The 11,606-nt window shown below is 40.6% G+C and overlaps 1 protein-coding gene and 1 long non-coding RNA gene across 12 annotated transcripts in view; one reads left to right on the plus strand and one right to left on the minus strand.

The window, feature by feature from the left end:
- The window catches only part of LOC108795461 (protocadherin gamma-A4-like), a 290,173-nt gene extending 281,407 nt beyond the window's left edge, over nucleotides 1–8,766 (plus strand). For all 11 annotated transcript variants that reach the window (XM_018566713.1, XM_018566709.1, XM_018566705.1 and 8 more), the window contains exons 3-4: nucleotides 3,637–3,728; nucleotides 8,430–8,766. In XM_018566713.1, the coding sequence (XP_018422215.1) occupies nucleotides 3,637–3,728; nucleotides 8,430–8,647 (310 nt within the window). In that variant the 3' untranslated portion in view covers nucleotides 8,648–8,766. The remainder of the gene's footprint in view (nucleotides 1–3,636; nucleotides 3,729–8,429) is intronic.
- Nucleotides 1–9,335, minus strand: part of LOC108795465 — a 19,968-nt gene extending 10,633 nt beyond the window's left edge. Inside the window, exon 1 of the long non-coding RNA XR_001941755.1 lies at nucleotides 9,245–9,335. This is a non-coding gene — a long non-coding RNA (uncharacterized LOC108795465). The remainder of the gene's footprint in view (nucleotides 1–9,244) is intronic.
- Between the last annotated feature and the right edge of the window lie 2,271 nt (nucleotides 9,336–11,606).

Here is an 11,606-nt window from a genome sequence, read left to right on the forward strand (position 1 = left end):
CCCCCCCCCCCAGAGCTGCACAGCCCACCTGAGACCAGCACAGCCTCCTCTAAGAGCCGCACGGCCCCCTTGAGAGCCGCATAACCGGCATTGTTGTATAATGTATTGCTGTGATTTGTAGTCCTCTATAGTAGGTGACATTCTGCATTACTGTATAATGTATTGCTGGGATATGTAGTTCTCTATAGTTGCTAATATTCTGCATTGTTGTATAATGTATTGTTGGGATTTGTAGTGCTTCATGGTTGGTGGTGTTCTGCATTACTGTATAATGTATTGCTGGGATATATAGTCTTTTATAGATGGTGGTATTTTGCATTGCTGTATATTGTATTGCTGGGATATGTAGTCTTCTATAGTTTGTGGTATTCTGCATTGCTGTATAATGTGTTGTTGGGATTTGTAGTGCTCTATAGTTGGCGGTATTCTGCATTGCTGTATAATGTGTTGCTGGGGTTTGTAGCTCTCTCTAGTTGGCAGTATTCTGCATTGTTATATAATATATTGCTGAGATTAGTTCCTTTACAGGTTGGAGTCAGTGGCAGAACTACCAGGGTCACAGCTGCAAATGGGCCCTGGTGCTCCACCACTGACTCTAGGCTGTGCAGAGACTGTTCCTTTGCAGTGTGCTGCGTGACATGTACCTTAGTAGCACACTGCAATGGAACACTTCACTCATTAGCACAGTACAACGGTTCATGTCACTCTGTAGTGTCGTTAAAACCTCTTGTATTGTATTTTTCTTCTAAGATTTAAGCACATTATTAGTTCAGACAGTTGTATGAAGTGTTTTTCTAAAAGAAATCATCAGTATTCGGGTCTAAGTGCAGGGTTGGCACTTTGAGACACATAAGTTGGTTTAGTGATCCAGTTTGGGCACTCAGGCTCAAAAAGGTTTGCCATTACTGATCTAATATTTATGAGGCATCTGAAGATACTGCCAGCCGAAGCTTATCTAAGGAAATAGCAATCAGTGAGGCTAGAAAACCTAGCCCAATTTCTGCTCTTTTCCCCAATTAAGGAGGTACCGGAGATGTTTGCATAGACTATAAAGGATGTCACTGTTCATATACTGTATATCAACATTTTCCCCCTAATGTTTGATGATTTTTTTAAATGTAACTTTGCATTTTTATATGTGGGGAGTGCTAAAAGGTAAAGATGAGTTGGCAAAAAGAGACACTAAGCAAGTGCAAAGGCTGGAACATGATCATAGAGATTAAATCCTTTCATTTAAACAAAGACAGCATACAAAACAAAGTAAGAGTCTCTGCCAATGTGCTTTTGTTTGCTTCAAACAGGTTTTGCAGCCCCAAACAAATTAAGGGCAGAGTTTATATAATTTGTTCAGTCACAACACCCTTAAAAAGTATTCAAAATCTTGAGGCATCCCAGTCTAAAATATAAAAAAAAAGGCAAATGCAAAAATGTTAAAATTATTTGTGGTTCCCCTCAAAATCTATACCAAACCCTTTGCTAGATATAGAGCTAGTATGGGATTTAAGGGGGGAAGGAGTTCCCTCTTAACATAAGAGTCCCCCCTTCCCGTCAGGAGCCCCCTTCCCATCAACGCTCCCTTTCACAACAGTTCACCCTTCACCCTTCACATCAGGAGCCTCTTTCACACCAGGAGCCCCACTTCAGGTCAGAAACCCCTTTCAAATCAGAGTCCTATGTTATAATATTCACCGCAGTGCAGCTATGGCTGAATGCTGAGGGAGGTCCTGGATGCAGCCTGTCCTGGATTACCGTCATGCACTTCCATGGTACTCGCAGCTGGCTCGCCTGTACCATGGAAATTGATAACACTGAACAAAAATTTGAAGGCACCCCTGACAAAGCCAGAAGGCTCCCCATGGTGCAGTGGCACCCTGTTTGAGAAAGGATGATCTAGGGCAGGGGTCAGCAACCTGCGGCTCCGGAGCCGCGTGTGGCTCTTTCATCCCTCTGCTGTGGCTCCCTGTCCAGGGGCGGAACTACCGATGGGGCCTCGGGGCCTGAGGCTGTGGGGGGGACCACTGAGGTCCGGTCCTGGGCACCATCCCTGGTGGAATATGCAGCAGTGCAGGGTCCCGGGGCCCCGCACTGCCTACAGGCTTCTCAGCAAGGGGCGGGTCACGTGTGTGTCACATGTGTGTGTCACATGCCCTGCCCCCTGCAATGCACACCATTTAGCTGGGATGCTGGCTGAGGCTTGGCAGGTGAGTCCGAATGAGGAGCGGGTGGGGAGGGGGGGTGGTACAGGTGTAATTGCACACTGTGTGCTGTTATTTCATTTAATTAGAAAGTGGATTATAATGGGCAACATTACACTGTAATGTTGCCTATTATAATCTATTTATCTGATTAAATTATTTTTTGGTGGTGGAATGTGTGACCACCAAAAGGTCAAGCATTCCAAAACTTTCTCAGCTGTTCCAGGGCAGATCGGCATCACAAATCGTATGTGCAGGAGAACTGATCTGCCCTGCAACAGCTGATCGTTCCTAAAATGTCACTTCTATCCGACTTTGTGAGTGGGTGGAATGTGAGATTGCACTCAGAGTCGGACAGAAGTGACATTTCAGGACCCATCAGCTGGTCCAGGGCAGATCAGTTCTCCTGCACATACGATCTGCGATGCCGACCTGCCCTGGAACAGCTGAGAAAGCGTTGGAAAGCTTGACCTATTGGCGGTCACACATTCCACCGCCAAAAAACGCAGTCACAAACCTTGTGATGGCAGAGGTGACAGGGGAGGGGGTGGAGGAGGCCAGGCCCCAGCAGCAGCAGGTAAGAGGAGTTGGGAGGAGGTACAGGAAAAGGGATCCCAGCCACCAGCCCACCTGAGGCCCTGCAGAGCCCACCATAGAGAGTCTCAGATGGGCTGTGCAGGATCTATGGTGTGCTCTGCAGCGTCACTCTCAGGTGAGCTCTGCAAGGTCTCAGGTAAGCCCAGAGTCCAGTGCGTTACTAAGCCCAGAGTCCAGTGCGTTACTAAGCCCAGAGTCCAGTGCGTTACTATAAGCCCACATATACCTATATACTGTACATGCTATACATAGCATGAAGGTAAAAAACGATATATGCAGTGTTATCTTCATTTTAGATGTCAAAAGGGTTTTGTGGCTCCCGGTGTTTTCTTTTCTGTGGGAAACAGGTACAAATGTGTTTAAAGTTGCTGACCCCTGGTCTATGGGAATGCAAAACCTGTTTGAAGCAGGTGAAATGCAGGTCAGAAGGAGGTCAACTGTAAGTCAGATGCACCTGTCAATTCATTCTGAATGATCTCTGAAGCATGTTAAACTGAAGTCAGATTGATTCCATTATAACACGTGCCAAAAAAACATCAATACAAGTCCTAAATATGGTGATTATATTTCTTGTTCAGAGATGTGACCAAGAATCAATGATCAATGACCAAGAAAGTATACTAAGTTGCTGAGCCAACTCAATGGAAGTTCTTCCACAGTGGTTGTGATTATATTACAAATTCCTACACAAATACACACGCACACACTCTCTTTCTCTCAGACATAACACTTTGTAAGTTGTGGCATCGTTTTTCAGGGTCCCAGTCAGGGCCAATAAGCAGCTGCTTACCTTCTCACACTTGGCGTGTTTCTCATTGGAAAATGTCTTCTCATCTCTCTGTAGAACACAACAGCCCACAGAAGAATCTGGAGTGTGGCCAAATAACCAGTTTGAAACTGAGAGACTTCAAGCAATGATCCTGGCATCAGCAAATGGTCAGTTTCCATGACAGAAAACACAAGAACTCTTTGATCCTGCTGACTTTGTTCCAGTTAGAAAACAGAGAACAGTTACTGAATTTAAAGCATCCATGGTGTTATGCTCCCTCTGATATTGTATAGCTGTCAAGAAGGACACGTTGGCTTCTTATTTTACTGTCAGGCAGTCATTCTTGGACAGCAATAAAATACATTTGTGTGGTAGGAATGAGTAAAGAGCATTGGACATTTAAAAAAAATATTCTATAGTGTACTATTGCCATAGTTGGTTAGATGGTTTTCAATTTTATTTTAATAACTTTCTGAAAGTGACCCTGTCAATCACTTGTATATAACAGCATATTGGCTAAAGAAGAGGCAACATACCTTTCCAGCGGTCCCTGTTTTAAATGATGCTGCTAAGATAATATCCGGCTGCTGCAAGTATCCGTTAGGTTGGGTGGGTTTAATACCTGTCCCCCCCCCCCTCCTGCAAGCTTGTATGTCCACTTTTGACATACAAGCCGGCAGGAGGAACCACAGTGTATGATGGGAGAAGCAGTTATTCAACACACACAGAAAGATGTAATACTTGCAGCAGTAGGGAAGCAGTGACATTTAAGACATGGGTCACCGGAAAGTAAATATATTTGCTTTTCTTTTAGAAGGTAAGTTTTTATAGACAGTATGTGACCCTGTGCTGACAGGTTGACTTGCCCCTAGCCTGTATTCAGCATATTCCTAGATGCCCGTAAAGTGGCCCTGACACTACAGTGTCACAAATAAAGTAAGCCCATGCTGTAAGCATTTTCATAAGGAGGGGGCCTACATATTTCTCTTACCACAGATTTCCTGTAATGCAAAAATCATTTTGCTAAGTTTAGCAGTCCATAATAGGCAGGCAATAAGTTATCATTCCAGCAGCCTGTGAGATAAAACTCTGTGTTGCTGTTCTCGATCTGCTGCAGGTATCAAAAACATCCAGCAAGACAGGACATGAGGGGGACATATCTCTAAAAGAGTCATGAGTCATGGGCAGCAATAAAAACCTGATAGGGGTCTAACCTTTCCCCACTAAGAAACTAAAGTGACACTGAACTCAGGAGTTATATCTTAAAAATGCATTCAAGTACCCTATCTATTAACAAAAATGTATCTTATTTGTGTATTACTTGGCTGTAGATCCTCAACTCATCTCTGAATTGGTGCTGACACTGTCCTTCCTTCTGGAGGGTGGCTACTTTTGTTCCCCATGGTTTTTGTGTGTGTTGTAAAGTAGCCACTGCTCTAAGCTCACTCCTGTGATGGACTACAATCTCAATACAAATTAGTAAACTAAATGTGAGATTGTAGTCCTTCGCAGGAGTGAGCTTAGAGCAGTGACTTTTTTACAACACATAGCTACCATGGGGAACAAACGTTGCCACCTAACAGAAGGAAAGAAAGTGTCAGCATGAATTCAGAGATGATTTGAGGATCATCTAAGAGTGTGGAATCATTCAAGAAACTCCTGGACGAGTTCCTTGGAGACCATAACATACAGGGGTACAGGTACGCCTAAGAGCAAAATCCCACATGGACTAATACACACGCACACACCTGCTCAAACATAAATGCCTACACAATAGGTTGGACTTGATGGACTTATGTCTTTATTCAACCTCAAATACTATGTAACTATGTAACTATGTAACTATGATCTACAGCAGAGTGATATACAAATAAGATAAAAAAATGTAATAGTTAGTGTGCTTGAATGCATTTCTAAGTTTAACTCCTGAGCTCAGTGTCACTCTTTAAGTATTGGCTGGACACACACTTTAATATCAAACTATTTTCATTGGCTCTAGTAAATTAGTTTTTACTATTACGTTACAAACAGGGACTTTCCATGTTAACTGGTAATCCCCTAAAAAATGCAGAAGTTTTATTTGTAATGAAACTGCTGAAGAGATCAATGAAAAGTTTAAGATTTAATATCTTAAACGACTTTTGGAACAAATGTTTACAAGCTTCCAGAGACTTAAAAGAGGACTAAGGGGAAACCTTTTTATCCCATATAATGGTGCTAATATCCCATAGTTCTCTGTAGGGTCACGTGAGGACATATCCTAACATCCTTCCGTGACCCAAAGCTCAGTATATAGCAAGCTATATACTGAGAGCGCCGCAGCGGAGACGGATTCCGACAATACTGTCGAGATCCACTCAGCTGGCTGATTGACAGCCGGCTCTGCCTATCTAGAGGCCCTCCCCCGTCCGTTTCTCCAGTCAGCGCTGGATCGACAGGGGAGGGAGGAATCCCTGCGCAAAGCAGTGACTGACAGTCACCGCTCACTGCAGGGATATGACCGGGAAGTGAGCTAGTGACGGTATGTGTTCACTCACTTCCCGATCAATAGAGCCGACCTGGGTTACGTAATGTCCTATCAGCTTGCTAACTGGAGTTAATGCTTTTGAGCCTCTGTGCACATTATATAGACCTGTGGATGGAATCCTGGGTAATGTGAGAAAATATGTGCATCTATTATTGCTGGCACCTCAGTAAATGATCCCCTCCAAGTGGTAGATTACATCATACAAAGTGATATCATGTGCTGTGTTCCAGGATGTTAGCTGGTTTCTTGGGCATTATGTTAAGCTTTAAAAATAAAAGGATTGGTAACATTTCCAGGACATTTCACAAGCTTTGTAATGCTATCCTATAACAATGTATTATTATTGATCTGGAAGATGTGTAATTTAAATATTGTAGCATTATTATAACAGAAACCTGTATAGAGAGAAATATAATCAATTCGATTGCTGACATTCTTCTCAAAATGCTAATTGCCTGTCTATTATGCTGTTCCTCTGATCTCAATACCTTTCGAGTTATAACCCAGGAACAAACATGCAGCCAGTGAATCTAGGATCTTGATCTGCATGCTTGTTCCATGACTGAGAAAAGTATTAAAGTGTGTATATCCTACACCTTCGATTAAAAGATAACTAAAGCCAAACCATTTCGTTTTAGCTTTAGTTCTCTTTTAGGTCAAAGAAGTACATTCACTGATGTACTCCTGTGACCCCAACTCAGCAAATAGCGGGCTACTGCAAGCTATATGCTGACATCCCAGAGCCCGGCTACAGCCAGGAAGGATACCAACAATACTGTTGAGACCCGCACCTTTACCTGATTGACAGCTGGCTCTGCCTCTCAAAAGCCAGAGCCAGCTGCGCCCGCCCCCTCCTCCGTCTGTCCCTCCAATGAGTGCTGGAGGAGCAGAAAGAGGAGGGGGAATCCCTGTGGGGAGCAGTGACTGACAGTCACCACTCTCTGCAGGGAGAAGACCTCAGCTGAGTAATCAGCAGTTTGTGATCGCTCAGCACTCCATCTATAGAGGCGGTGAGTGGCAGCTGCAGAGTCCTTCACTGGCTCTAAGTATTGGGAAGAGTGCATCTTACTCTCCCAATACTACTAATTTAAGTTTCCAGCATAGAAGGGCTGACCTTGGATGTCACTAGTCTCAGATTCCTGCCTCTATGCACTAAGAAGTATTTGCTTATCTATCTTAGCAGTGTAGATGTATTGCCTTCTGAACTTCTACAGACTGAAATTAACCCTGTATGTCTAATGCCGTCACAAATCCCAGAGTTTCTCCTCTCCTAAAACCTTATAGGAGAGCTGATATGAGATAATTATTATTATTATTATTATTATTTCTACTACAGCTATACAGCTGACAACTTTCCTGCTACCTTTTTTTTAGATTTGGAAATGCTTTATGTTAAGATCAATGACTAATTCTAAAACTGGTGCTTGTTCAGCCACCCTACACAGCAGGAAATTGCATATACAATATCTGTCAAATTGCATATTTATTTATGTCTCTTTAGTTGGGACTTAAAGGAATTCTCCAGTCAAAATTAAAAATTATACATCAAAATCTATACAGTATTGCTGTCTTATACATATAAGGATCCTGCTACAAATACAATATCAGTACTAAGAGCTTTTTCACAGCCCCCTGTGAGATGCAAACATACATTGGGAGCATGGACATAACTGGTGATCACAGGTATCAAGGAGTATTCTCCCAGTAACCCTGTAATCTCAAGATTGTTTGTGCATAGGGATTGAATTCAACTACACTGGACTGCTTAGGACTGGCTATATACTAAGCTAGTCTGCCAAGAACCAGCTATTTAGTTACACCACCTGGCTACCAGGAACCAGCTATATACTTCCTACACTAGGCTACTAGGGACCATCTACATACTCACTATACTAGACAACCAAGTACTGACTTCATTCTTACTAAAGTAGACCACTAGGGACTGGATAAATATTATTCTGCTAGCTACTAGGGACCAGCTATTTACTTACTAATATTGGTAATCAGTGACCATTTATATACTTACTATACTAGGCCTATACTATACTATAGTATACTATAGTATACTATACTATACTACACTACACTATACCTAGGCCTCCAGGGACTAGATAAACCCTTACTACACAAGGCCACCAGGGACTGGCTAAATACCAACCTTTACAGACTACAATACTTAAATTACCTTGCCACTAGTTATTAAAATTTGACATTTACTGGATTAGACTCACTTGACAAAAGCTGACTATGTTTTACTTAGAGTACAAACCATAAGCAGTTCAACTGTTAGTAAATTAATAAATATGTTTCAGCCAATAAATCTTTTCTTTCATCTCTACAGAGGCCGCTGAAGGAAACTCTGGTCTCGTAGGATCAACAGGTACAATGGGACTTAGTGCTCGCTATGGACCACAGTTCACTCTACAGCACGTCCCTGACTACAGACAAAACATCTACATTCCAGGAACAACAACAACCCTTACTAACGCTCCGGGGAAACGTGACAACAAAGCACCTTCAGGGAACAAGAAGAAATCGGGGAAAAAGGAAAAGAAATAAAGATGTATAGCAGCATGCATTATACCAACATGGCAGAATTATGTGAGATCTTCCCTCTAGCCGAAATCCCAGAAAGAATGTCTTATTCACAGAAGGAAAGAGAATTTCAATCATTATCTCTGCCAATGTGTCCTTTCTACTATTGGAGCTTGTGATAGCAAATACTAGTCTGGACACTGAAATTGAGTGTTCTGTCAATATGAGCCAATATTTTCTAATGGCGAGGTTACTGAGTTCTGAAAAAGTCCTTTCCTAGCCAATGATGTACTCTTTCTACATGCTATTAGGATTCATCTTTGCTGGCAGCGTTCCACTTACTTGCGGAACTTCTTCCAATGTATATATGTATCACTAAATAGGCATTTATTACTGATCATTATCACAGATGCTCTGAAAACTTTGTTAACCCATCTTGCATTTTTGACTGTTTTCTTTTAAATTTTGGAAATTAAAACAAATGCACATATAAGTTAGTATTTGGTTTTAGATGATCAGTGTTTTTTTCTGGGTTTTTTTTGTTTTTTTTTGTGTAGAAACTTGTAACTATAGATCTATCTGTATAGAGCGCCAAAATACAAATTTATGAGAAATATAAACTTTTTTGGCTGTAAGGAATGTTTGTGACAAACAAGAGGAACCCAGGGAACTGAATATACTCTTATTGTCAGCGGCCTTCTCTTTAGAAAGTCATCTTCGATTTCTAAAAAGAAAAAAAATAAGAAAAATACTTTTTTTTTTTACATGTGACACTTCCTCTGATATGGGAACATTGCTGGGCAGTAAGTTAGTTGCTGATGGGTTTGTTTGATCTGTTGAAGAAGAGTTAAATGATTGAATTATCAGCATTTAGAAATGCATGTGATCTCACTCTGCATTTCTACTATCATTTTTTTTTTGCATGTAAGTATCCAGCATGGCATCTTAAAATTCTTTATAAAGAATGATAGAAGGTAAACCTGTTTAATACAGGGCAGACCAGGATAAATTGTACCTATTGACTCTGGTTAATCATGCACTGGTGACTTAAGCCATGCTAAACAGTGCTAAAAGTGGCATTTAGCATGTCTTTAGCACACTTTAGAGCTCCTTAAGTGCTACTGTAGCTTGATGAATCAGATCCATTATGGTTAAACAGGGCTACCAATAACCATATAAAGAGTTCTTTTATTAATTCACTTCCTGAAAACATACGCATGGGAGCCCCAGGGGAGACACATGGGAGTCCCATTTGTAATTTACTTGTGTAGTTGATAATTTTACACTTCTCTGCTGTAGTCTCCAAATATAATGTGAACCTGCAGTTTCTCTGAGAAGAAAAAAAATCCCCTTACAGTCAATTGTTTAATTTGCAAATATTGTTTCTAACCTTTATGTAGATCCATACCTCCTTTTGCTCTGTAGGTCATCAGAAAGGACATGAGAGTAGTGCTGAATATGACCGATAGGTGGAAGGGTATGCTACTATAATCAAAGTGCTGTAATAAGAAACATTTAATGCCCCCTCCCCCAGGGATCCCCATAGACATACATCTAACCTTGCAAGTATTGCACCAAAGTACTCCCAGCACAATAAACCTAAAGACATTGCTGGGTAACTATATATGAAGCTCTATGCAGTCCTCTAAGCCAGTTGAAGAACAGAAAGATGAGACACGTGGCTTATCCTGTCTATGGACTGTGTACTGTTGCTGTGGTTGCAAGGAGGATACATTTACATTTTTTTGGAAGTTCAGAAAATCATAAGGAGCATACATGTTGAAACAGAAAGGTCATTTTTAACAAAACTTCCTTACAAAATGGCTTGTCCAGCAATTTTATATGAAAGTGGAGTTTTCCTTTAACGATGTATCCCAAACTGACATTGAATAAAAATATAAATGTTGTAAAAATGAAAGGCCAGTTGGACCGCAGTATGGTTTATGTACAGAATAAATGCTGAATAATGTTTTAATTGAAGAGTGTGGATATTTTTAACACTGGCTGCACAATCTAAATATAGCAAATCTACCCGTTTCCATTTTAAAAAATTTATTTCTATGTGTTTTTTTAATTTATTTTTACATGTAACGTATGGTAGCTGCTACGAGTCAGTGACAAACCTTTAGATTATTTTAATGACCACTTTGTATTTTATGTCACATTACCTACAGACCAGGTTCTGTCTTTGTACACTGATGCAAAAAGATAAAAAACAAAGGCTTTTAGTCATGTTGAAGTATCATTTTTGTACACTCTGTCGCTTACACAATCTTTCTTTTTTTTAGGCATATAAGTTCTGATGGCATGAGCAGTAAAGCCTTGTGTCTTTCAGCTTGCTGCTTGACAATGCTATTGCACTGCTTACAGTAATGTTATATGAAAGCATTAAATACAATAACCTCCTATACCAATGTCTGTCATGTGACCTCAGCTTGAGGCACCAAAAACAACTATTTATCACCTTACATACAGGTGACCACATAATAACCTTTTAAACAGCTTGTAATACAAAACAGTCAAACCAATAATAGAGCAGTAGGCCACATTTTTTTATTACTTTGTTGTTATGATTTACCTTTTACAACAACCTTCATTCTAGAATAGCTGGTATGTATAATATAGTTCTAATGTGATCCTTTCATCCCTGTATCCGACTTGTGGGTTGCAGTATTTTAATTGCTCCTTCTGTATCTTTCTGTGTGTTAGTGATATAAATGTTCATCCAAATTATGCACCTGTCTTTTCATTGTGTCTAACTGAACTGTACTTTACTATTATAAATATGCTTTCACCCTTCTTATAACCGTAAATAGACTAATGTCAATGTCTTACACGCAAGTTTTATACAATTATATTTATATTGCTTTTATTTCTTTGGGAAAAAAGATAAATAAAACGTTTTTCTTCCAGAAAGAGTGGTGTTTGTTTAATTAATATGTTATGGATTTTTTTAGTGTTTGCATATGAAAGAGCAGGGCTG

Source organism: Nanorana parkeri, unplaced genomic scaffold (assembly GCF_000935625.1).
Source record: "Nanorana parkeri isolate BGI_ZX_2015 unplaced genomic scaffold, ASM93562v1 scaffold969, whole genome shotgun sequence".
Lineage (NCBI taxonomy): Eukaryota > Metazoa > Chordata > Amphibia > Anura > Dicroglossidae > Nanorana > Nanorana parkeri.